The 27,888-nt window shown below is 35.9% G+C and overlaps 3 protein-coding genes across 3 annotated transcripts; all 3 read left to right on the forward strand.

The window, feature by feature from the left end:
- Positions 1-1,665: 1,665 nt before the first annotated feature.
- LOC135841407 (uncharacterized) lies at positions 1,666-5,595 on the forward strand. The gene is made up of 5 exons (XM_065358346.1): positions 1,666-2,586; positions 2,690-2,818; positions 2,901-2,990; positions 3,089-3,202; positions 3,296-5,595. The coding sequence occupies exons 1-5, from the start codon at positions 2,407-2,409 to the stop codon at positions 5,528-5,530; spliced, it is 2,748 nt and encodes a 915-aa protein (XP_065214418.1). The 5' UTR covers positions 1,666-2,406; the 3' UTR covers positions 5,531-5,595.
- A 1,233-nt stretch (positions 5,596-6,828) lies between these two features.
- LOC135841044 (kelch-like protein 21) lies at positions 6,829-16,950 on the forward strand. The gene is made up of 2 exons (XM_065357831.1): positions 6,829-6,958; positions 14,678-16,950. Exons 1-2 carry the CDS (start codon positions 6,952-6,954, stop codon positions 16,393-16,395), a joined length of 1,725 nt encoding a protein of 574 aa, XP_065213903.1. The 5' UTR covers positions 6,829-6,951; the 3' UTR covers positions 16,396-16,950.
- A 4,368-nt stretch (positions 16,951-21,318) lies between these two features.
- Positions 21,319-25,689, forward strand: LOC135841131 (uncharacterized). The gene is made up of 2 exons (XM_065357948.1): positions 21,319-21,462; positions 21,648-25,689. The coding sequence occupies exons 1-2, from the start codon at positions 21,414-21,416 to the stop codon at positions 23,372-23,374; spliced, it is 1,776 nt and encodes a 591-aa protein (XP_065214020.1). The 5' UTR covers positions 21,319-21,413; the 3' UTR covers positions 23,375-25,689.
- The last annotated feature ends 2,199 nt before the right edge of the window (positions 25,690-27,888 follow it).

The following is a 27,888-nucleotide window of genomic DNA, read 5'->3' on the forward strand; positions in this document are numbered from 1 at the left end:
GGTAATTACATTCTCCCACTTTATAAAGTTTTCATTTTCGTTTTTTTTTTTTTTTTATTAATGATAAAATGCCGTATTTTATGAAATTTTTTTCACAATTTTGTGATAAATTATCAGTAGAAAGTCGTATAAATTTATTTTCGTTTGCAAATTATAGAAATTTGATTCATTTTTCGAAAATAAGGTGCTCAGTAGACTTAGGAGTGTTCGAGCGCTTCCAGAGACTTACAACTTCCAGAATTTACAGCAAAGCAGTTTTACAGCATACTGCAAAACTGCAAGTTGAGCGCTAGAACACTTTTTGACAATTCTGTAAAAGCATATTGCTGGTAAAAAGCTATAATGCTGTAAATAAATTTATACGACTTTCTACTGATAATTTATCACAAAATTTTGAAAAAAATTTCATAAAATACGGCATTTTATCATTAATAAAAATTTAAAAAAAACGAAAATGAAAACTTTATAAAGTGGGAGAATGAAATTACCTAATTACACCTTTAAAATTATCATTCAAAAAAGAAAAGAAATCAACACTTTGAAAAATAAGGACAAGAAAACAATTAAAGAACCATCTAACTGCTATTACAGCATTTACAGTAGGGGTGTTCGACCGCTTCCAGAGACTTACAACTTCCAGAATTTACAGCAAAGCAGTTTTACAGCATACTGTAAAACTGCAAGTTGAGCGCTAGAACACTTTTTGACAATTCTGTAAAAGCATATTGCTGGTAAAAAGCTATAACGCTGTAAAGTCTTTTTGAAAATTATATGTTTTGTTTTTTACTCAACAGTGGCCATTTTCGTTTTTAAAATTGCGGAAGTTCAAAAGTGGTCACCTGAAAAATGAAGAACAACAATCCAAGAAATTGATTAACAGCTGTTCAAGTAGGTATTCAATTATGAACTAATTCTTTGCTACGAAATCTTTTTTTTTTAATTAAATAAAAAATGAGTGTGCATTTTAGATGACAAATTTCGATTTGACCTACGCATGTTGCCGTTGCAACATGAGTCAAAACCATTAATCTCCATATAACAAAACCGAATAAAAAATTCAAATTTGACTGTCTGGAACTTGTAATTTTAAGATTGAAAAAATTCAAATTCACTAATCGCACAAATAACTTGAAAAAAATAAATAAATAAAAAAGTTTCAACTTCCAAGTTAAGGTAAGTTAAGTTGAGTGAGAATAAGAATAAGAATTATGGAGTTTGAAAAATTCAAAAATTTAAAACAAAAAACAACCACGGAGCTGTCAAAACGCATACACACATTTTTAACACTCCAACCACCGGCGAGCTGACAAAATAAAGTCCTCTCCATGAAAAATCAGCTGATGGCCTTCCTCCAGTTCGCAGTTCCAGTTATCACTGATAAGAATCGAAAGTTGAAAATACCAGCGACTAAATCTAAGACTAAATCTACACCCGGATGCTTCAGGCACCAAAATCAAAAAATGCTCCGAACGACTGATTCGTTCCTTTTTGTGACTCTCTACATGCTCGAGTAGGAGTATACAAACTATCGGTTGCTGTTTACCTTTTTCCGCGTTATGGATGTTCTGTTATCATTGAAACATCGTCGTTTTTACTCCTCGATTAATTTCTATTTCTGTTAAATAATTTTATGGCTTATACGTATCTTTGCAATGGATTGCACGATTTGTGTGCAATGTCATCAAACATTTTCTTCAAAAAGTTGCCTGAATCGCCATCAAAGGCATTTATCCATTCTGTACATGCGATTGCTAAAGAGAGGTTTTCTCGCCCTCGGATTGGCCCGTTAACTGCGGTCTTCTTATCACCATACGCTATCACTCTCCTCTCGAGATCGTTTAATCCGTTCGAACATTTTAATTCATTAATTCGGCATAGTAACGTTACAGAAATATCTTCCATTTCAAGAACCTCGTGGCTCGTACAAAGACTAACTATCCAAATCGCTTGTAAAATGTAAACCAAAGTATGATTTTTTTCTTTAATTAGCGAAGTTATACTTTTCAAGGGACCAGGACTTCGCTTCACTGCGATTTTTTCACCTGCATAATGATCATTTGAATTACTCGCAACATAAGTACTTATGTTTATTGTTTGAATAATTTGGACCAAAGAGGCATACTATCATACTGCGTACGATATATTTTTACTTGCATAGCGATGTAGGTGGCTAAAGTCATTATTTTTAATTTTATTACTTTGCCAAATTGATGGTGATCGAAGTTACTCATAAGTCGTAACGCACCAAAATGTTTCTTTTTTTGTATTTTCATAAGCGCATTGTGTTAAGAATGGACGCAAGTTATCAATTTTTCGATACCGCTTGTTGATTTTTGCATTGTTAAGTTCAAAATTTAATAAAAATGTCAGTTTTGTCGTAAGTTTATTTGCATATTGCCCATCTGCATGCATGCATATTGCATTTCAAAGAGCAAGCGGCTGATGGAGGCGGAGCTTATCGAAACGCAAATTAATTGGCCAATCAGAGGGCGGCATAACTCCGCTTTAGCAATCGCATGTACAGAATGGATAAATGCCCATCAAAGAGAGCAACATCCAGCTCCTCTTTTTGAAAAACAACTTCATGTAAGTTTCAATTTTCCAAGTTATTCCTTTCACTTTTCACATAATGCAGATAATTTTATGAAAATGAACAAAACTGAATAGGTTTTTTAATCGTATGTTTCAGAATTGTCCTCACTGTAAAAAGAAATTCACCCGAAAATCGAATTTGACTGCTCATATCTATGCTCTTCATGAGAAGCGATTTGTAGAAACAAATGTGAAAAGGAATTATTTTACTGTAGGAAAACACTTTGTAAGTATCTACTTACCTACCTAATATTCTTTCAATAATTCAATTTATTTGATTACACATCTTGTTTTTTCATTTATTATAGAGTTGTGAATGTGGCGATAAATTTTCTTATAGACAAAGTCTTCTACACCACATCAAATCAAAACATCTCGATCTTCATGAAACATGCTATGTAAGTATGGCTTTCTTTGTTATTTTACTTACCTGTGGTATCATGTTAGGTACTTCCAAGTTTCAATTCTAATTTACAATTTTACTTATTTCTCAAAGGAATGTGACTACTGCTCCGCCAAGTTTGAGAAGAAAAGTACATTGCGCAAACATGTTACCAAACATACTGCCAAAAATGAAAATGTTGAAGTACTGCAACTGAACAAAAAATCTGTAAGTTGGTGGTGTTTAATAGCTAACTATTCATTGGTGAACTGTTTTGTTTTTCTTGATTTTCTGAATGTCTATTTCAAATTTCAATTACAGAAACGTCGCAAGCCCAGTACAGTTGTTACATGTGTCAAATGCGGTGAAGATTTCAGGAATGAAGATCTACTTTTAAAACATCTTGAAACTCATGATATTATTGTGAAGAATGAAACGATTCCTTTCGATAATTGGCAAGCATTTCTCAAATGGAAAGATGAAACGGAAGAGAAAATTTTTTGCCGTTTTGTGAAACGAACATCAAAAAAGAACAAATCTGAACGAGTCACCACTTATTACTGTGAAAGACGGGGTTCGTATTTGCCTATTACTACTCGAAAACGTCGTGAACGAATGATCGGTTCAAAAAAAATTCACGGATATTGTCCTGCAAAAATCGTTGTCAGGGAAAACACGTCTGATAAACAGAATAACTGTGCTAAAGTGAAGGCTTTTTTTTGTTCTACGCATGTTCACCCCTTAGAGCCTCAAAATTTGAAATATTCTCCTTTTAATTCAAATATAAAAGGTGAAGTGGCGAAGAAGTTAGCTGTTGAAATTCCAACTCAACGCATCCTCAAAGATATCAGAAAAAGTTCAACTTGTTCCTCTGAACATATTTTGCATAAAAGCCAACTATTGACCAGAAAAGACGTTGTAAACATCGCGCGAGCCAACAACTTACAATTTATGAACCGGCGGTCTACAAAAGATTTTGAAGGTGTTGAATCCTTTACAATAGAACATACTGACTCAGTGTTACTGTATAAAAAACAAAAAGAAGTTTTAGAAGATTTTCCCGAATTACAGAGCGATGATTTTGTTCTTATTTATATGAATCAGAAGCAGAAGGAAAAATTGCAAAAGTTTGGGAATAATGTGATTTGTATGGACGGTACTCATGGACTTAATAAATACGGTTTTATTCTTCACACCCTAATGATATTAGATGATTATGATGAAGGTTACCCAGCTTGTTTTCTTTTTACAAATAGAAACGATTTTGTAGTAATTGAAATATTATTTCGATGCTTGAAAAAAGAAATTGGACTCTTGAAACCAAAAACGTTTATATCTGATATGCAAGAAACTTATTTCAATGCATATTTGCACGTGATGAACCATCAACCCGAATTTCATCTACATTGCACATGGCATGTGCTAAAAGCTTGGAAACAACATCTAAATAAAATTAAAGATGCTGTAAAGCATGAAGAAACGAAAAACCAGCTGTTCAGTTTACATCGATGTGGAAGTATTTCCGAATTTGAAGAAAAATTGATTGATTTTTGTACTATTGAAGAGCCAGAGCCAGAGCCAGAGGCTGAATCCGATATTGAAAGTATAAATTCTGTGAAAGATACTGTTGCTGAGTTCAAAAGATATTTTATTCAAACTTATGTGCCTCGTAAAGAACAGTGGGCATATTGTTACCATCAGCATGCTGGAGTGAATACAAATATGGCACTTGAAAATTTCCATGGTAAATTGAAACATAATTTTGCAAATGGAATGAATATTAATCATTTGCAAGATAGTCTTGCCATTATAGAGAACTATTTAGAGTTCAGACTTGAAAACGAAGCGATTCATGATGTAAAAGGTCATTTGTCTTCAAAAATAATAAAACTGAGAAAATCCCATGATAAAGTGATTGAAAATAAAAACGATATTCGCCTACGTAAGATCAGTGAAGCTGAAAATGATTGGATTGTTGCATCATTCTCCTCAAATGATGTTCAATACCAGGTTACTTACCTAACGGATTGTAGGCCAGATTGCAAATTGACATGTGAAAAGTGCAATATTTGCGCTCATCGATTTAAATGCTCTTGTCCTGAGAGTAGTATTAGAAGTGTTATGTGCAAGCATATCCATGCTGTTGGTATGCAGTTTATTGAACAGACTGTGGTTGAAGAAAACTGGGTCAATGAAGTTGAAAATAGCCCTGTGGTTGAAGAAAACTTGGTTCACGAAGTTCAAAGTAGCGTCATTGGGTGGAATAAAGAACCTGAAATTCCTCAAGATGCACCATCAGCTGTCAAAAGAAGAACGAATACGGATACAGAAAATAGAAAAATGTTTGATGACATCATGAATGTAGTCGGAGCATCCCCAAGAAAAAATGCATTCGTTAGTCAGTCACTTAAAAAAATGCGAGCCACCATCTTGGCAATGCAAAGCGATGTACATTGTCCAAGTGAAGAAAAAAAAGCAGCCAAGCCCAAAAAAATAGTACATCAGCGTGAGTTTTATGCTACTACCAAAAAAAAAGGAAGAAAACCAAAAAAATAGGAATATTATGACGTGATGATATTTTCCAACTTGTTTTCATTAAAAAAAAAAAAATTGAATCCATTGTTCCGTAGGTTACCTTTAATATGATTACCTACCTTACAAATCTTTTGTTATAATAATTTGATTAATTATTACTTTTGTAGTTGTATTTTTCAGCTTGTTTCTATTTTTTAAAATAGAAAAAATTGAGAATTGAAGTGATTATTTCTATTATTTTGTAGGTTACCTTTAACTGTTATTACCTACCTTACAAATTTTTTGTAACCTTAATTGGATCAATTCTTACTTTTGTAGTTGTGTAATGTATTTTCAACTTGTTTCTACTTTGTATTTTTATTATTTTTTAAAGTTATAAAAATCGAAAATGGAGTCCATTATTTCGTAGGTTACCTTTAATTATGTAATATGATTACCTACCTTACTCCTTATGATTTTTTTGTTACATTAATTTGATTAATTCTTACTTTCATAGTTGTATTTTTCAACTTGTTTCTATTTTGTATTTTTATTATTTTTTAAAGTTATGAAAATCGAAAATGGAGTCCATTATTTCATAGGTTACCTTTAATTATGTAATATGATTACCTACCTTACTCCTTATGATTTTTTTGTTACATTAATTTGATTAATTCTTACTTTCAAAGTTGTATTTTTCAACTTGTTTCTATTTTGTATTTTTATTATTTTTTAAAATTATAAAACTCAAAAATTGAGTCCATTAATCTGTAGGTTACCTTTAATTAATATGATTACCTACCTTACTCCTTATGATTTTTTTGTTACATTAATTTGATTAATTCTTACTTTCATAGTTGTATTTTTCAACTTGTTTCTACTTTGTATTTTTATTATTTTTTAAAGTTATAAAAATCGAAAATGGAGTCCATTATTTCGTAGGTTACCTTTAATTAATATGATTACCTACCTTACTCCTTACGATTTTTTTGTTACATTTTAATTTGATTAATTCTTACTTTCATAGTTGTATTTTTCAACTTGTTTATATTTTTTTTACTATTTTTCTTAAAATTATAAAAATTGAGAATTGGCCACTTTTTCATTATTTTTTCCATTGAAATTTAAAAAAAATAATAATAACACTAAACATAATCAATACTTACATATTTTTAATTTTAGTATGAGGACATTCAATCAAAGTAATAGCAATAATAGCATTATTTCAATTCAAAGATAAAAAAAAATAAAAATTAAACATTGAAGAATCAGTCGTTCTCGTTCGGAGCATTTTTTGATTTTGGTGCCTGAAGCATCCGGGTGTAGATTTAGTCGCTGGTGTTGAAAATTTGATGAGAATTGTATTTGAGTGAGAATTGAGATAATAATTCACAATTCACAACGATAAAAATTAATTTTAATAATTCATAAAAACTAGAAAGTTGTATAATTCCTTCAGAAGCATGGCCTGTAAGTATTTCATACATCAATTTCATTTCATCTTGAGAACACAGTTCTTAACACTGCTCGAAAGCTTTTCATAGGTAGAATCAATTGCAGATTTACTTTAGGTATCTATAGCGCCCTAATTCTACTGCTGCCGAAGTTTTTAGATATGTACTTAGTACTTACATGTTTCCTCTTAATTATTATAGATGCGGACTTTTAAGAACGCAAACGCGAAATTATATACGTGAAATAAAAAGAACACCACGGGGAGCGAGAGCTCTTTATTAGTTTAAATGGTCACAACACAGAACAGTACAGTATGTCGAAATTAAAAATGCACGTAAGGATACAGAAAAAGATACTATAGCTACACTACGTATAGGCATCTACTAGACTACTGAAATATGCATAGAGAACCAGATTAGCGGTCGCTGCACTCGAAAGGGGTGCTGCGTAAGTGCGTACGCATATAGTCGGCATCCGCATTCCTACACTCGCCTCCAACTATCTCACGGTTGCGAGATAGCGGGTGGCTGTGTATACGATTCGTAATCGTAAGAAATGCTAAAGCCAACACTCCCCCATACACAGACACAAGGTATCTGCAATGGATAGCTTCACAGGAGCTAGGGGTAGTTGTAATAAATGAGAACAATAAAATAATCAGAAGATCATTTATTGTCATCTCACATTTTCACAAACTTATCTAAAAGAAAAGACAATGAATGAGAATTTAGTTGACGTTGGATCAGCCAGCCACTTCCTCCTTCGTTTCAGTATCACTGAGCACTGAAAAACACAGAGGAATTATTTAGTGATCAAATCTAGCAATTCATCACGATTTTTGGTGAAAAGCTCGGTCGGTTGTGGTTTCGTCAGAATGTCAGCAAGCTGAGCTTCTGATGGAACATATTTGATCACTACTTGCCCATTTTGAACATATTCTCTAATGATGTGTTCCTCATGGCAAATAATGTGCTTAAGTTTGGGATTTCCCACAACTTCAGTACATTTGATGGCTGATTCATTGTCACAGTATAAGACTGCAGGAAAGATAGGTTTACCTAATGACTGTTGTATTGTACCATTTAAGTTCAGCATGGCTTTAACAGCTTCATTTGCTGCTATATACTCTGCTTCGCAGGTTGAGCCAGCTGAACGACCCTGCTTTTTACTAGACCAACTGATAAGGTCTTTGAAAAGCAAGGTCAGAGCTCCTGATGTCGATCTTCCATCCTGACAATCCTTAAAACTCGCATCAGCGAAGATATCGAACTGATCTCCTGTACCTCGGTAAGTCAGGCCCAGATTTGGTGTGCTCTTCAAATATCGGAGAACACGCTTGGCTCGAAGCCAATCATAATCTGTGGCACATTGCATGACTTTACTGAGTTCATGTACAGCATAGGAGATATCAGGTCGTGTTCCATCTGTAAGATATCGCAACGACCCAATCAGTTCCATAAAAGGATATTTTGTCAAGGATGTCAGACTATCACTCAATTTCTTCTCTTCCATTTGAGAGCACTCCCGTTTCTGCTGGGACTTAGTCACCATAGGAGTAGAGTGGCCTTTGCAATCTTGCATGCCAAACCTCTTAAGAACCTTTTGAGTGTAATCTGATTGATCGATCATCATGGTCTTGTTTTTACGATCGCGAGTTATGGTGAGTCCTAAGTACTTTTTAGGTTCTCCTAAGTTCGTGACTTGCACGTACTTCAGAAGACCTGGAATCACTTCAGACAGGAGAGATTCCTTAGTACTAGCCAGTAACATGTCATCAACATACAGTGTTAAAAACACAAAGTCATTGCCTACCCTCTTTACATAGATACATGGTTCAATCACAGAATTTTCCAGACCCAACGCTTTAGCAATTTGCGTAAACTTCTCAAACCACTGTTTAGGGCTTACTCGAAGTCCATAGAGTGATTTCTTGAGTTTACAGACAAATTGTGAGCGTAAGTGATCTGATAAAAGACCTTTTGGAACTTCCATGTACACTGGTGTATTCAACACTCCATGTAAGAAGGCAGTTTTGACATCCAATTGGTTCAAGTACAAACCATACTTATTGACCAATGCCAAAATAGCTCGTATGTTAGGAAGACGTGTTACTGGTGAATAGACTTCTCTAATACCATACTCGTTTCGATCTTGAAAGCCTCTAATGACCAGACGGGCTTTATGACGTAGGCTGCCATCTGCTTCAACCTTCCGTTTGAAAACCCATTTACTAGTGATAATCTTTGGCTTTTTGCCTTTGTCATCACGTAGGTTTTCAAACTCGGACTTTGGAATCAAATCCCAAACTTCATTTTCACTCATGGAGTCAAGCTCATCTTTGATGGCTTTCTTCCAGAGTTTGCTGTCTTCACAGGAGATAGCATCTTCATATGTAGCTGGGTCATTGTTGAAATCCGCTAATAGTAAATGAACCAGTGAACCATCCAGTTCATCCTCAGGCTCTTTACAAATTAGCTTGGATCGATCAGAGATCGCCAACAGTTGAGCATGAAGCTCTTTGACCTTTTCAGCTTTCATAGATGAAGTTTTAGGAGGTTCCAAAGGTTGAGCAGAAGCGCCTCCATCTTCATCTGTTGTGTCTTCGGAACAGGCTGTGGTATTTTTATTACGCTCCCCCACAGCCGGATCCTCAGATTCGACAACAGGTTTCTCCGTACTACTGATCTCTTGGTCAGCAGTCTGTGGTATTTCTGGTTCAGAAACCTTAGTTTCCTCCCCCGTTTCCAGGTGGGTGTCTTTGGTTTGTTTCTCATCAAAGGTAAGAAACCAAGTGTCTAATTCAAGGTCAACATCACTTTCAGACATTGCTCTTAGACTACCAAGCGACGCTTTGACATCCCTGTAGGTCAACTTTTCATTGAACCTTACATCATGAGTTTCCACAACGGAACCATAATAGGAGTCAAGCAGCTTGTAGCCACCAAAGACATAGCCAACCATAAAGAAACGTTTTGCATCCTTTGTTAGAGGGTGCACAACCACATTTGGATCGAGCTTCCTTTTCTTATAATGATCTAAAGGATAAGCTACGCACCCAAAACGGATAATTTTATCTAGTTTGACTTCAGTTTTGGGATTGAACTTTCTCACAGGAAGTTCAAAGTTGATGCCCTTATGACAAGTGCGATTCAACATATGAGTAGCTGCAGTTACAGCTAAGTCCCAAAACTTCAAAGGAAGTCCAGAGTCAAACATCATGCTGCGCACTTTCTCCTGAAGTGTCCTATTCAGCCGTTCTGATTTGCCATTCAACTCAGGTGTCATCGGAGGTGAGTTTTCGTAATCGAAGCCTAGTTGATTGCTAAGTTGCTTCATCCTACCTTCTACATACTCTTTGGCACCATCGCAGCGAAGCCAACAAACCTTTACTTCCTCCCCCAACAGGTTGTGCGCGTTGCACAAAAACTGTTCGAAAAGGTTTGGAAGGTCTGAACGAGCTCGCAACGGATACGACCATACCATCCGAGAGTAGTCATCTATGAAGACTGTAATGTATCTATAATGTGTCGGAAAACTCTGAGGGGAGATTGGCCCCATAATATCAGAGTGTATCCGAAACAATGGTCGACTGGCCACTGGAAAAGTCAAACCAAAAGATGGTCTGGTACTTTTCGATACAATACAAGCTTCACAGTCTAAGATAGAATCATCGAAAACTACATTAGCTTACAGTGCCATAGGAAGCCTAGCAAGGATTGAGCAGAACGAGTCAAAATTCCAGGCTTTCGCATCTGTGGAATTGCAAGTGAGTCTGATATCGCAGACATGGTGACCTCACCGGGGTCATCTCTCACTGAATCCACAGAATCTGATGCTGCCCTTTTCAGTTCCTTTGGTAGGGGGTTAGCCATCTCAGGAAACTTATGAAGAAGGGTCAAAGCACTGGCACCGTAATCAACTAATTCAAACTTAACGATCCAGTTTGGGGGATCGTAAGCGCCTTCGATTATCACCGATGCATCCTGATTGAATATTTTAATGCAAGATTTATCAAGTAATACTTGCCAGTTCAGGTCGGTAAATCGTCTGAGAGAAAGTAAATTCTCAGAGACGTCGGCACTGAACATCACTCGAGTCAGATTTAGATAAAAACCAGGTTTGTTATCCACAACCGACCTCACACTAATGTTGCCTTCAGTAGAAATATGTAAGTCAGAAGACGAATGTTTATTCGCACTCACTAGGGTACGAGGAGATGACACCTGGACGACATCTTTCAGTACATTCACCTGATGTACAATATGTTCAGATGCGCCAGAGTCAGCAATAAACGTAATATATGACTTACATTTGTCTTCATCCAGTTCCATTTGACTGGAATCCAAGACTTCTGCAACAGGTTGTACGGCATTTACTCCAGACGAGGTCGCTTCGCCCACTGGATGCCTGAAGCAACCGTGAAGGCAACAACAGTGACCTTCACACTCCAACTCTGAAACATTGAATGAATTCAAGGTTATTGGTTGGACGACCCCTTCTCGATCCCAGTACGAGATACACGACCTTTTCCATGTTTATGACCCTGACCTTTCTTAGTATTTTTGAAGATTATCTTCCTTGGAACACTCTTTGGATCCTTGTTGTTGGCAGAAGAGGTAGAAGACAAGGGACACGTAGCAGTCGTATGATCGCATACTAAAGTTTTACAAGATTCACAAAATTTAATCTTCGAGTTTTCTTTGACAAGACACCCGCGTATTGTGTGTCCCGGCGCACCACATCGAAAACAGACCGGCTGCTGCTTAAATTTGTCCTTGTTTTTCTTCGTTCGGTGTACAGTACTTAAAACGTTGCCTGCAATGGATCCTGTGTTATTCGAAGTCTCTTTGGGAAAGGTCATAGGGCTCGACTGATTACGCTCATTTCTTCTCGCTTCGAGCTGCAGGATTACTTGTTTCAATTCCAAGAAATTTTTGCTCACATTCCTAGAAAGAGCAACTGTGTCTACCTGATTTTGTGGGAAAGCCTCAGCGACGTTATTCAGAAGAATTTCACATTTCTCATGCTCAGGCATTGGGAAAAGCGCTACTCTGTCATATTCTCTTATGTACTGCTGCAATGTTGCAAAGTACTTGGTGAAAGGACCATTCCGAGGTTGGAATTTAAATGCCATTATCCGAGTTCGGAGCGCGGGACTTCCAATATTGAGTTCCGCAAAACAATGGGATTTAATTAATTCCAAAGCCTCGGTGGGGTCTTCACACGAGATCATGAGAGAGTGGTGGTCATAATCTAGTCGATTGACTAAGATATGACGCACTTCCGCTTTTCTCTGATTTGCCTCAGTCTGAGAAAAAATTCGTCGAGGTCTCACAGTTGGATCCACAACATCAAGAAGACTAAAATATCTTAGCTCAGAATGAAACAAATCCAGCCACAGCTCAAACCGAGTATCAGAAGTGAGCTTATAATCAGTTCTTATGGAGCATTCTCTCAAATGGGGAGAAATACGTGTATTCATACCAGAATCGTCTTGAGGAGTCACTGAAGGTGCTGGGGGAGGTCCGGCCTCGGAATTCGGGGCTGATGGTGCAGCCTCAGGAGTTCCTTGAGGGGCCTGACCCGCCAAGCCTTGAATGGCTTGCCAAAATAGGGCTGGATCCAATCCAGCAGGAAGAGTGATCGATTGTGGTCCTGGGGGTTCTTTTCGAGGTCTCCCGCCTCGGCCTCGCGAAGCTCTGGTATCCATCTCAGCTACTATCTACAAGGTGTTAACAAACATCAAAATTGTAGATCAGATGGGAATAGGTAAACCGGAACGCACAGCATTTACCTATCATGCATCATAGCAGCTGAGAAAAGCGATACCGGTTAACGAACTTTCGTATTGCATTGCAGAACGCATACAAATGCAATACTACTTGCCCAGTGTTACGCTGTTGATTGATTCATAGACTCGTGTGACGAAAGTTTACTCATGCTGAAGGAACACACAACAGCACTTGTAAACGATCCCAACCTCAGTTGGTATCTCAGGGTTTCCTTGCACCGGAACGCACAGCATGCAATTTCACCCTGAGAGTAGTCTGGGCCCTGCTTGAAGGATGGTATGTCTACCATTCAGTTCAAGCCTGATAACTTTGGAAATTCCTTGCCAGATTTCCCACATTACGAGCTATGCGCATCTCGCTACGTAATGCTCTATGAATTCTCAGTATCAAACAGCCATACACCTATTAGAGTTTTAAAGCGTATGAGTAACACGATCTGTCTGTTTATATCCAAACTAAAATAACACAGACCAGTCGTGTTCGTTTTAGCCAGTATTTAAAAACTATATGCACACGCATAAGAAAAAAATACACACATTAAAATGTTTATGTGTAAGATGCGTTTGCATATAGAGAACCCTCTTTTTAAATGCACGGTACCTCTTGCTACAGTTTCTTTAAACCGCGGCAGTCCGTAACATCACTGACTCAAGTGCAAACATATGTGTGCCGAGCAATAAAGGCAGGGAATGCTGCGACAAGGATAGACGCACCACTCATCCAGCGGATGCGGCGTCTATTCACTCACATGGCTTCGCGCTGGCTAAAACTACGCTCCCCTTTCTCAAGTCGGTAGGTGTTAATTACCAGCTTGAAAAAGAGATAACTATGTTGCATCCGAGGGTGACGTTTCTGTACATTTTGTACGTGTACAAAAAACGTCATCTAAGATGATGCAACATTGGTTACTAAAATAGGCTGGCTTTCTATCATGTACGTATACACGCAACATGTAGAAATACAACCTCACAATGCCTATTTTCCCTATCTCACAGGTAGGTAAAATTGTCCTATCTGTCAAAGTCGTAATTTGGCAAGTATAAATGCAAACTGGTTGGTACCTACTTAACGTGTACGAAAACGCTACTATGTAGGTACTGACCTATTATGCATTTTAACAATGCCAAACTACTTCATTTTTCAGATAGGTAAACCTGTCCTATCCGACACAAAACACAATAGCAATTTTATAAGTAATTGCTTACCTAGGTCTCGCAAGTCACCTGGTTTGCGTCAATAAAAGGTCCGATGAAATCAAGCCGGTTTCGTCAGAATTCGTGGATCACTTGGTGCACGAATAGGTACCTATTTTCAATGGAATCGAATAGGTTTCCTTGGGATTTGCTCGCAAATCACCTGTTTCACACAGACGTGATTTTATATACACGCGAACACACACAAAAAGATCGCGTACGTAATCTCGAATCGCTTGGTTCGTGATTTTATATACACGCGAACGCACTCAAAGGGTGGAAAGATCGCGTACGTATTTTAGACGACGCGAAACGTATTTAAAATCGCGTAATTAATTACCGGAGGATACCCGGCGCCTCCACCATGCGGACTTTTAAGAACGCAAACGCGAAATTATATACGTGAAATAAAAAGAACACCACGGGGAGCGAGAGCTCTTTATTAGTTTAAATGGTCACAACACAGAACAGTACAGTATGTCGAAATTAAAAATGCACGTAAGGATACAGAAAAAGATACTATAGCTACACTATGCATAGGCATCTACTAGACTACTGAAATATGCATAGAGAACCAGATTAGCGGTCCCTGCACTCGAAAGGGGTGCTGCGTAAGTGCGTACGCAATGCGTACGCATATAGTCGGCATCCGCATTCCTACACTCGCCTCCAACTATCTCACGGTTGCGAGATAGCGGGTGGCTGTGTATACGATTCGTAATCGTAAGAAATGCTAAAGCCAACAATAGATTTGGTTCGAACGGTAGACCTGGACCAGATGGAGAAAACACTCTTCAAACACATGAACGAACTGCGGTCGGAAAGTTTATTTTGCGATGTACGATTCAACGTCAACGGTACCATCATGCCTTGTCATCGAGTAGTATTGTCTGCTGTATCTCCTTACTTCAAAACCATGTTTAATGGAAATTTCAAGGAAAGTAATTCCGATACCGTTACTATGAATGATATTGAAACTGAAACATTTGAAGAGATTCTGAACGCTATGTACACGGCTAGCATTAGTTTTCATGCCGGTAATGCATATTTCATCCTAAAAGCCAGTCACTTATTTCAACTAGAGATGATAGAAAACGCTTGCGTCTCCTATATCATGGAAAATCCCGAAATAAACTTTTTAATTGAGACCTGCGTGTTCGCCCGGAATATCCAACTTAATAAATTGTATTCGAAGTGTAGCCGGACAATAGCCGAAGATATCATCGAGTATGGAAAGACTAATTCTTTCAAAAAAATTCCATTTGATGTTTTTGAAAAAATTCTCGGTGGTTTTCCGCGTGTGAACCTGAAGGAAAGCGAAGAAGAAGTCGTACTTCTGTTGATAATGAAATGGAGTAAACATAATAATGCCAGTCGTGAAGATGTAGAAACACTTTTAGGTGCACCTAGTTTAAAATCGACTAAATTAATCACCCCCTCGGTCATGTCTCAATTATTGGTTTCTAGTGACGATGAACCAATGAATGACGCGAGCGGAGGCATTCCAGAGTTGCATGATAATGATTTCAATTTAGCCTTGAATCTATATATAAAGGCTATCGACGTAGAAACTGGCCAGAGAGGATGGGGTATTTTAAAACTGAACAGTGGTTTGGATAAATATGTTCTTTCGTCATTTCATCCGACCAGTGCTTGGAGTAAAAAAGTTTGTAGAGTTGGAACGAAAGTGTATTGCTTTGAAATTCTCATGACCGATGGCGAGGAGACGATGAATTTTTCCTCTTATGACGAGAAAGATGGTACCCGAATGCATCTCTCAATGCCGCCGGAATCACCGAATTTTTTTATTCATGAGTTTGAAATAACAGTTGTGGAAACGTCGATATATCTGATGATAACGAGCCCATATTTCTCCATTTGGCTTTATGATTGTGAGACGAATACTTGGAATAACATACTGAGAAAAAATGAACACGAAAATATTTATTGCAACGTTTCCGCGTGTACTTCTTTAAACGGAAGTTTTTACATAATCGCTCAGAAAGAAAAGACCACAGAAAATAATTTTCGGAAACCAATCAAACATATATTCTCAATTACTTACCCCACCTTAATCGTTAAGGAATTGACTCATGTACCGTTATGCTTAAACGGAAATTTATTCTTGTACTTTTGTGCATTTGATGGTAGAATCGCAATATCCGCAGTGTTTGGGACGAAATATGAGTATAGAAAAAATGCACTCTTCATTTTTGACCTTGCCAGCAGTCAGTGGTTGATCAGTATGGAGAAAATGAGAAGATGGCATCTTAATTTTTACCTGTTTCATTTCAATGGCTCTTTACACGTGGTGGAGAATGATCGAGCTATGGTTCCCAACGAAAAATATGATTTATCTTCGTGTAAATGGACTGATTTACCAAACTTGCCGAAACAAGTCACGATTTCAAATACGAATCGAGTACTGGCCACCGGAGAAGTGTTCGGTGCTGATGTTAATCAGTGAGTAATTACTCCTTTTGAGATATCGTGTTTGTGTTTCTTTTATTTTCATTGTGAAATGATATGCTTTTTGTTTCTGATTTTCTAAAATTCGATTCAGTTTTTGTTCTTATTTTGTAATGTATCTACCTCTACGTAACTCATGTTATCTATGTGTATATCTATTGTTTTTTTCTTGTCGTTCGTTTTGCATTATTTTGTATGGTATGAGCGCTCTTACAGTCTTGAAATTGTTCGATATTTTTCAATGATTACGCTTATTTTCAAAAATAAAATGATATCTACCTAAGTACATTGAAAATTTGTCAATTATGATTTACTTAAGTTGGTGAAATTTCTCGAAATGAACGCATAGGTGAATTAATACCTAGATAGTATAGATAAGTAGGTACACTGAACTCGAATGGTAGCTTATGAGTAGGTAGAAATGTGTGAAGAAGAATCTATAAAAAATACAAAACATCAAATCCTTCAATCTCAAAAAACCCGCGATTGATATCACACAACCGCCGAGCTATTGTTTTTGTACCTATATTTCTTTTTTGAATGAAATGTATGGGGTAAAGTTTCTTCTTCAAGGGAAGTGTTTCTAATCAGAGATAACCTCATATTTTTTGAATTCGTTATTTTTTACAAATTTTTCAGAAGTCTGACCAATCAGGCAAAATATTGTAAAATTAATATTACGTACCTTAGGACACAAATGTGGCTATCTAAAATTTCGGAACCAATAGGATGGTACATAAAAGGCTAGAAAAGTCTGTATTTTTGCTAGCTTACAGGTAAATTATGGATGCAGTTATAAAATATGCGCCTGTTCACGTAATCTAATAATCAGTGGTTGTTTTGTAGGGCTGAAAACTTGAAACAGAAACTCAAACCCACTATTTTTCAAATTTCGAGACCCAAAACAAAATCGCACTAAACCTTAATTTTCAAAGCATGAAACATGAACACTAAACTAAACCAGCGGCTAAAGCTTTATTTTTTCAATATGGGTTCAGTGTCTTCTTTGGCACATGGCACTAGCCTGAAGGCACTCTATCAACTATTTTTATCATTTTTTTTGTCAATTAGATGGGTTGTCGTGTTGGTGTTTTTTTAGTTTTTTGCAAGTATTTTTTGAATAAATTGTACATATGTTTTTGTTGAACAGTTTGTGTTTTTATGGGAAAAGGCAACCATGACGACGCGACACTTCACTTGAAATCTGTCCAAAAATCATTGTACTTTTTTTTCAAGTACCTAAATGGCTGAATCATGATAGAACCAATTTGAAACCAAGAAATAATTTAACCCAAAACCGGCGCCGAATAACCAATTACTTTGTTGCATTAAAGCCAAACCCAACCCTCAACTTGAATGTTTAAAAATGTTGACCCAAAACCAGGCCCTAAACTCAATTTGGTTGACAGAATTTTAATTTATTAATTTTTTCAATCTTCCTACTTATTCTTCATACCTAGATCTAAACTTAAGATTTTTCATTCATTTTTTCTCCTTTCATATCAACTATAAAGCAATAGTTATTCGACTTGCAGGGCTGGTGGAACGGAACAGAACGGAACAAATAAACGGAACAATAAACAAATCAGGAAAAAATCTTATTGAGAACGGAACAGAACGGAACGGAACGGAACAGAACAAAATGAACAAAACCAGAACAGAACAAATAAGATAACGAAGTGCTCTTGAACAGAACAGAACAGAACAAAACAGAAAAAAAATTGGAACGGAACGGAACAGAACAGAACAGAACAGAACAGAACAGAACAAATTACCTACAGTATTAGTCCATAGTCCGGCACAAGACAATAGGAGTAATTGCACCTCCCCCCCCCCGCCGATCCTCCGGGACAACTTTTTTCTTAAAGGGGACATCCCAAGGAACATTTTAAAGCAAACTTGCCCAAAAAAAAGTTGGCCCTACTTACAAAATGGCGGCCATTTTGATTGACAGGTCAGCCGAAATCGCAGATTTTGAGTTCCAACATAGGACTTGCACGAAATTTTTCAAACCTTACAAAGGTAGATCGAAAGATCATGCAAAAATTTATCACCTGTCAAAATTTCAAGTGCTAAAGTGCGTTTTTCGATTCTTGGTGAATTTTTGAAAATCCAATTCAGACCGAAAATGAGGGACAAAAACCAAAATTATACAAAATTGACCAAGAAAACTGAAATTTGGGATATACTCTATTTTCGACATGCAAAATCGATTGGAAACGGTTTCAACCAGTTTTGAGCAGTTCTGGAGCCTCCAGCAGATTTTTAAAACTCGAAATTCCCACAAAATTCCATCAGATTGGAGTTGTAAAGCTGAAATTTATTCTAAAAACTAATTTCAATATGCTACGAAGTACTGCAGGTGAATTTCAAGTCGTTTTGGAGCCTCCAGCAGATTTTTGAAACTTAAAATTTTCACAAAATTTTCATCAAATGGAGATTGAAAGCTGAATTTTACTCTACACTCCGATTTTAACACCCTCTGAAGACGACTTCAGGTAGGTTCAAGTCATTTTAGAGCCTCCAGCGACTTTTTTGAAAATTACTCGAGCCTCCAATAGATATTTGAAACTTGAAATTTCCAAAATTTCATCAAACTGAGATGGAGAGTCGAAATTCATTCTGCAAACTAATTTCAATACACTACGAAGTTTACTGCTGGTGGATTTCAAGTCGTTTTGGAGCCTCCAGCGACTTTTTGAACGGTTGTATGGCGTTTTTTGGCAAATTGAAATTTTCTAAAAGTAGCTGGAAGCTTCAAAACCATTTGAAACCAGCATGTAGTCTGCGAAGTAAATTTCAGCTTGCCAACTCCATTTGTAAAATTAATGTTGCGGGAATTTCAAGTTTCAAAAATCTACTGCAGGCTCCAGTAATTTTCAAAAAAGTCGCTGGAGGCTCTAATATGACTTGAACCCACCTGAAGTCGTCTTCGGAGAGTGTTATAAAATTGGAAGAAGTATAGAGTAAATTTCAGCTTTCCATCTCCATTTTTGATGAAATTTTGTGAAAATTTAAAGTTTCAAAAATCTGCTGGAGGCTTTAAGAACTTTCAAAAAGTCGCTGGAGGCTTCAAAACGACTTGAAATTCACCTGCAGTAACTCCAATTCGATGGAATTTTGAGTTTCAAAAATCTGCTGGAGGCTCCAGAACTGCTCAAAACTGGTTGAAACCGTTTCCAATCGATTTGGCATGTCGAAAATAGGGTATATCCCAAATTTCAGTTTTCTTGGTCAATTTGGTATAATTTTGATTTTTTCCCTCATTTTCGGTCTGAATTGGATTTTCAAAAATTCACCAAGAATCGAAAAACGCACTTTAGCACTTGAAATTTTGACAGGTGATAAATTTTTGCATGATCTTTCGATCTACCTTTGTAAGGTTTGAAAATTTTCGTGCAAGTCCTATGTTGGAACGCAAAATCTGCGATTTCGGCTGACCTGTCAATCAAAATGGCCGCCATTTTGTAAGTAAGGCCAACTTTTTTTGGGGCAAGTTTGCTTTAAAATGTTCCTTGGGATGTCCCCTTTAAGAAAAAAGTTGTCCCGGAGGATCGGCGGGGGGGGGGGGGGGGTGCAATTACTCCTATTGTCATATGCCGGACTATATACAGTATCAGCCAACTCAGCAGGTTGCAATTGGGGGGGGGGGAGGGATAATGTGAATTTCAGCTTTCCAAATTCCATCTTCATTTGGTAAAATTTAGTGGGAATTTCGATTCTTGAAAGGTCAAAAATCTGCTGGAAGGTTGCAGAAAATGCAGAATTGCTTAAAATGACTTAAAATCATTTTCAATTGATTCGGTGGGACAAGATTACCTATAGCACATTCCACATTCCAAATTTCGGTTTTCTAGATGAATTTAGTAACATTTTAATTTTTTTTCTCATTTTGGGACCAAATTTTAGTTTGAAAAAGAAAAATTCATCAAAAATTGAGAAACAAAATGCACTTGGGTTCTTGAAATTTTCAGAATTTTGGATGGTGTCAAATTTTGTATATTAATTCGATGATTCGATCTTTTGTCTAGTTCAAAAATTTTTCTGACATGTGGGATCCCCCCTCCCTATTAGAACTGTAAGGAACGGAACGGAACAGAACAGAACAGAACAGAACGGAACGGAACAGAACAGAACAGAACAGAACAGAACAAATGGAACAGAACGGAACGGAACGGAACAGAACAGAACAGAACAAAAAAATGATGAACAAAACGGAACAGAACAGTAAAAGTGCAAAGTGATTTGTTCATGAACGGAACGGAACAAAACGATCGTTTCGGTCACCACCCCTGTCGACTTGGTATCGTTCATTTGCTGACAAGCTTCAATTTTGATTTTGAAGTCATGATTCTTAACTCATGAATTCCATTCTTCAAAGTTACCAACTTAAAATTTTAAAATTGTTTTTCGTTTTTAATTTTTAATAATTTTAATTTTATCACCTGACTATGAGGGACAGCCTGACTATGACTATGGATCATATGGATGGTAATTGGTAATGCTAAGTAATGATTATTCGCACATTTGTCGATGTGCCAATTTTGAATTCATTAATTTTTCAATTTTCATAAAATAAAAACTAATAAAAAAATTTGAAGTAACTTACAATTAGAGAACTTTGAAGTTGAAAAAATTCATTAATTAAAATTCACTAATCGACACTTAGGTAGGTATCAGCAAATTAAACGAATAGTCGCGTAAGTGATACGTCATTTAAAAAAAAATAATAATAAAAAAGTTTGAACTTTGAACTTTGAAGTTGACAAAAATTTAAAACATCCACACGTCTAGAACACTTTACCCACACGGAACGTATTTTCTTATTTGCACTCCAACCACCTCCAAGCTGACAAAATAATGACCTCTCCGACTAATTAAACAAAACTGGAAGGATGAGGTGATTCCATGCTCCAGTCATGCTCCAGCCATCATTGATAAGAATCGAGTGATGAATCAATTTGACGAGAATTGAGACGATTTACGACTTACAACGATAAAAAGTAATTTTAATTTATGAAAATGGAAACTTGTAATAATTTCTCCAGCAACAGCAGCATGGCACGTAAGTATCTTACCTACATATTTCATATCCATTTCATCTCGAGTAATCTCGAGAATCGTTCTTATCAGAGCTCGATAGACGATGGGATTTTCCCAGAACAGAATTACTTTATAGCGACCTAATTCTGCTGCTGCCGAAGTTTGTTGATACATATGTACTTACTGATTTCCTGTTTATTGTTCTAGATTTGGTTCAAACTGTGGATCTGAACCAGGCGGAGAAATCATTCTTCAAACACCTAAACGATCTAAGGATGGAAAGTTTGTTTTGTGATGTAAAATTTAACGTCAACGGCACCATCATGCCTTGTCATCGATTAGTTTTGTCTGCTGTATCTCCTTATTTCAAAACCATGTTTAATGGAAATTTCAAGGAAAGCAATTCCGATACCGTTACGATAAACGATATAGAAACCTTAACGTTTGAAGAGATTCTGAAATCTGTGTACACAGGTAGTATTCGATTTCATCCGGGTAATGCCTACTCTATCCTGAAAGCCAGTAATTTGTTACAACTGGAGATTATAGAAAACGCTTGCATTTCTTATATCATGAAGAATGCCGAAATAATCAACTACTTAATTGAGACCTGCGTATTCGCCCGGAATATTCAACTAGATAGATTATATTCAAAGTGTAGCGATACAATAGCCGACGACATCATCGATTATGGAAAGACTAATTCTTTCAAAAAAATCCCTGTTGATGTTTTCGAAAAAATTCTCAGTTTTCTGGATGTAAGCGAAACTGAAAGCGAAGAAGAACCCGTACTTCTGTTGATAATGAAATGGAGTAAACATAACAATGCCAGTCGTGAAGATATAGAAACACTTTTGCGTGCAGCTTGTTTAAAATCGACGAAATTAATCAGTTCCACGGTCATGTCTCAATTATTGGTTTGTAGTGACGATAAACCAATAAATGATGCGAGCGGAGGCATTCAAGAATCCCATGATGACGATTTAAATTTACCCTTAAATTTATATTTGAACGCTATCGACGTGGAAACTGGCCAGAAAGGATGGGGTGTCTTGAAACTGAACAGTGATTTGGATAAATATGTTCTATCATCATTTCATCCGACCAGTGCTTGGAGTAAAAAAGTTTGTAGAGTTGGAACGAAGGTGTATTGCTTTGAAATTCTCTTCATTGATGAACAGGAGGTAATGAATTTTTTCTCGTATGACGAGAAAGATGGTACCAGAATACATCTCTCAACGCCGCCGCTAGAAGAAATGCCGGATCGTCTTGCTGGCCAGTTTGAAATAACAGCTATGGAAACGTCGATATATCTAATGATAAAGAGGCCGTTCTTCTCCATTTGGCTTCATGATTGTGTGACGAATACTTGGAATAACATACTGAGAAAAAATGAACACGAAAATATTTATTGCAACGTTTCCGCGTGTACTTCTTCAAACGGAAGTTTTTACATTATCGCTCAGAAAGAAAATACAACAGAAAATAATTTTCGGGACCCAATCAGTTATTATGTATTCTCAATAACTTACCGTACATTAATCGTCGAGGAATTAACTGAAGTACCGGTAGGATTGTACGGAAATTTATTCTCGTACTTTAGTGCATTTGATGGTAGAATCGCATTATCTGCAGTATTTGGGACGACATATTGCCATATAAAAAATGCAATTTTCATTTTTGACCTTGCTAGCTGTCAGTGGTTGACAGATTTGGAGGAAATGAAAAGTTGTCATCTTAATTTTCACCCTTTTCATTTCAATGGCTCTGTGTACGTGGTGGAGAATGATCGAGCTATGGTTCCCAATGGAAAATATGATTTATCTTCGTGTAAGTGGACTGACTTACCAAGTTTGCCGAAACAAGTCACGATTTCAAATACGCATCGAGTACTGGCCACCGGAGAAGTGTTCGGTGTTGATGTTAATCAGTGAGTAATTATTCCTTCGAGATATCGCATGAATATTTCTTTTATTTCCATTGCGAAATGATAAGTATGCGTTGTTGTTACTGATTTTCTATAATTCGATTCAGTTTTTGTTCTAATTTTATTTAACTAGGATAATTCTTGTTATTTGTATTGTTTTTTTCATTGTCGTTCATTTTTGCATTTGTAATTTGGTATTACATAGGCGCTCTTGTATTTTTGCAAAATGTTTGATATTTTTGAAAGAAGCTATTAAAAAGTTTTAAAGAACTGGTAATCTGAAAAAAAATTTCAAAAAGTTTGAAAAAATGTGTTCTTACGTTCTGCAAGTGGATTAATAATATCAATATAAGTAGTCAAATATCAGTCACTATAAAAAAAAAATTATTGAAAAAAGATTTTCCCTAATTTTCAACATAAATTTGAAGTTTGTTTGAAACCCTGGTAGAAAAGTGATACCTAGACCTACTTCGAATCAAGTCGGGGGGCCCGCATAAGGATCACTAGTACCCCTCTGCCGATCCTCTGGGACAACTTTTTTCTTAAGAAGAGAGTCCTTAGGAACATTTCTAGCTCTTGTCCTCAAAAAATGGCGAATTTTCAAAAATCAAATTTCGGCCAAAATGTGAGAAAAAAATCAAAATTTTACCAAATTGACCTATAGAAAGCTTAAATTTGGGATATACCCCATTTTCGACCTGCCAAATCGATTGGTAACTGTTTCAAACCGTCTTAAGCAGTTCTGGAGCCTCCAGCAGATTTTTGAAACTCGAAATTCTCACAAAATTTCATCAAAATGGAGTTGGAAAGCCGAAATTAATCCTGAAAACTAATTTCAATACGCTGTGAAGTCGACCGCAGGTAAATTTCAAGTCGTTTTTGGAGCCTCCAGCGATTTTTTGAAAGTTACTGGAGCCTCCAGCAGATTTTTGAAACTTGAAATTTCTCCAAAATTTCATCAAATGGGATTAGCAAGCCGAAATTTACTCTGCAAAACTAATTTTAACACCCTCTGAAGACAACTTCAAGTGGGTTCAAGTAATTTTGGAACTTCCAGTGACTTTTTGAAAGGTTTCATGGCCTTTTTAGGAAAATTGAAATTTCCTGAAAGTAGCTGAAAACTTTAAAACCACTTAAAACCACCATGTAGTCGTCTTCAGAGGGTGTTAAAATTAGTTTGCACTGTTATTTGCAGAGTAAATTTCGGCTTGCTAACCCCATTAGATGAGATTTTGGGGAAATTTCAAGTTTCAAAAATCTACTGGAGGCTCCAGTAATTTTCAAAAATCGCTGGAGGCTCCAAAACGACTTGAAATTTACCTGCAGTCGACTTCACAGCGTATTAAAATTAGTTTTCAGAATTAATTTCGACTTTCCAGCTCCATTTGTTGAAATTTTGTGAGAATTTCGAGTTTCAATAATCTGCTGGAGGCTCCAGAACTGCTTAAAACGGTTTGAAACAGATTCCAATCGGTTTGGCAGGTCGAAAATAGGGTATATCCCAAGTTTAAGCTTTCTAAGTCAATTTGGTAAAATTTTGACTTTTTTCTTACATTTTGGCCAAAATTTGATTTTTGAAAATTCATCAAAAATCGAAAAAGGCACTTTTGCACTTGAAATTTTGACAGATGATGAATTTTTGCCTGCTTTTTCGATCTACCTTTGTACGGTTTAAAAAATCTCAGTAAATTTTTCCCCTCATTTTTTAAATCAACACTTTATTTTAACTTGACCTCGAAAAGTTAGTTGCAATAATACGACGAAATCGTGAAAAAAATTTGAGCTACCCTAAAAATAGCCCTTGGTCCACTTTAATATATGTAATGTCAACTTATAAAATAAAAATATAAACGGAGACTTTAAAAACTAAACATTCAGTATCGTATTTGGTGTAAAACTCAACATTTACCTATGCGTAAGCCCATAATATGTCATAAAGCTCGACAACTTATACTACCTACATCGATACTATAGGCGTATTATTTTTTTCATAAATTACCAAGCACCAAAAGCTATAAAAGCGAAGTTCAAACGAAAATAAAATCTGAAACAACATTTTCTTTTACACGTTACCTACCTAGCACGTCTTGTCAAGCCGTGTACCTATAAGAATATTTCAGTAATAACGTTTGTTCAACGTACAGCAACTCGCTGGTAGCATTTATTTGATAAACTTTATAAACATATAACTGTTTCGAATTTTCTTTGAAATAAAATTTCATTTTATGTCTCGTTTGAACAACTGTTTTTGATTTTCTTTCATTCGCCAAAGCTGAAATCACGTTCTTTCAAAATTGCCGCGAAACTTCAAAGACAAAATACCTGGCTGGAAAACTTGGGTTTTTTGTTATTACTTACCTAACTTCCTGAAGTTTTTCCATTCTTATGGCGCCGTCAATTAATAAAAAAAAAAGGAATTTACTAGGAAACGCTGGAGGTTATAATTTGTTTACTATAGTGTAGTTTTGTAGTTTTCCATGTCTGCTTGTTTAGGTGCATGAATATGATAGCTGAAAATACCTAGGTACATATGCTTTATTTGAAGTCAAACGAATAACACTGGTAGGTAGGTAATAGGTATGCTTACCCACTTACTCTTTTTTTTCATTATAATATAAAGCAAGACGTACTTTTTTAATATTAAAACAGCAAAAGAAGAGCAAAACAAGAAAAAAAAACATCAATTGAAAAAATTCAACATTAGTGACAAAAAAATTCTTATACCAAATGACGATTTGTATGAATTTATTTTACGGAGTCATAACGCGCCAGCGAGAAGATTGCTGCAAAGATACTTGAATTTTAAAACATGTCATATTATAACTAGCGATGGTCGTTAGAAAAGAAGCAGCATAACGAATTTCACGATCTAGTAATAAAAGGCAGGGATACTGAAAATGTTATTTACGTATAAAAAACAATCCCTAATACCCCGCGGTTTAAAAAATTCAACAATTTGAATCTCGCGACAAAACCTTAATGTATGGATGGAAGCCAAATTCTAATAGAAACCTGCCTCATTTATCATACGTTAAACTTTTATCAGATACGAGCTCGAAGGGTGTAATATTGAGCATCACTGAATTTTCAAAAGTAAACAACAAAGTACAGAGTGAATGGTTATGTTGTTCAAGGGATTGTTATTTTCATTGTGACAAAAAATACTTTTGTTAACCATTACGAGCAGAAGTAAGATACTTAATGACACTTGGTCCTTCACGTAACCACTTTTATTCTAACTAAGTAGTTCATTTTTTGAAATACTATCGTCTCTAAATTGTTTTATTTTCACGAGTGCTCCTGTACAACAGCCTCGTCGAGTAATCGTCATCATTATAAATTCCAGTGAAATTATTATTATTGTTATTTTTCGAGAAAATTATGACGTAGATATGATCCTTTGAAATTAAAACAAATATCTGCGACATTGCTATATGAATTGTCACCTTATAGGCATGTGATATTTCAATTAAAATTACGTAAACTTTTTTACCTTTCTTCATTAATTTTTTTTTTTTTTTGGTTGCGTAGTTACCCTATTTTTTTCTATCACGATTACATATTTACCATGTACCCATCCAATATTAAACATTATCTCATTAATAAATTACGAAAATGACAAATTGGCAACAAACTCGTAATGGTTAATAAAAAGAATACTTTTATCAACTTGGTAGGCGAGGAAGTCAAATAGGAACCCAAAATAAAACCAAGTGTGCGGTAAATTGAAGAGAATTTCGTTTAAAAACCATGTAAACATTAAACGAGCACTTAGTTGTAAACAAAATATTATGAATACTGAAATATTACGAGAAATATGAAGCAATAAATCATAATTTAAAATATTCAGATCATTTCGTTACCTACATATCGTGTGCTGAGTAATGTTGCATTTTTACACATGAAATGCTCGAAATAGAAAATTCTTGTAGCCTGAATAAAAATAACTCATGACAGTCCTTCAGTTTAAAATCACATGTACCTTACCTACCTATTTCAGAAAAACAAATAATTATTGAAAAATTAAGTCTCAGTTTAATTATCTACTTAATTTATTCCAACCTTCGAATCACCTCCATAACGGATTGTGTGATTCCACTGATGGATTTCACTCGCTCGATACAAAAGAATCCTTTTATAAGTAAACATCTCACTCAATACCACGAAAAAGATAGTAGGAGATAAAGTTTAAATTCATGTTTCCCAGCGAGAATATAGACGATATTTATAATCCAGAAAATGTTTATATTTTCTCGATAGTATACACTGCGGAATAAAATGGCGAGTATTTTAAAAAGAAAATGATAGATTTTCATACACAGATAACGTCTTATTTAAAGAAAATAATCTGTTTTTCGTCAAACTAGCGGGTTCGAGTTTTATGGTTATTGCGATGCAAGGCATTAAGGCACAAGCTGCAGCTACATAGATAAAAACACAATATAAAAAGTCAACCGACGAAAACGAAAGCTAAAAGATAAAAGATGGTCCTTTGACATATACCTCGCAATTTTGACACGT

Source organism: Planococcus citri, chromosome 3 (assembly GCF_950023065.1).
Source record: "Planococcus citri chromosome 3, ihPlaCitr1.1, whole genome shotgun sequence".
NCBI classification, from domain to species: Eukaryota; Metazoa; Arthropoda; class Insecta; order Hemiptera; family Pseudococcidae; genus Planococcus; species Planococcus citri.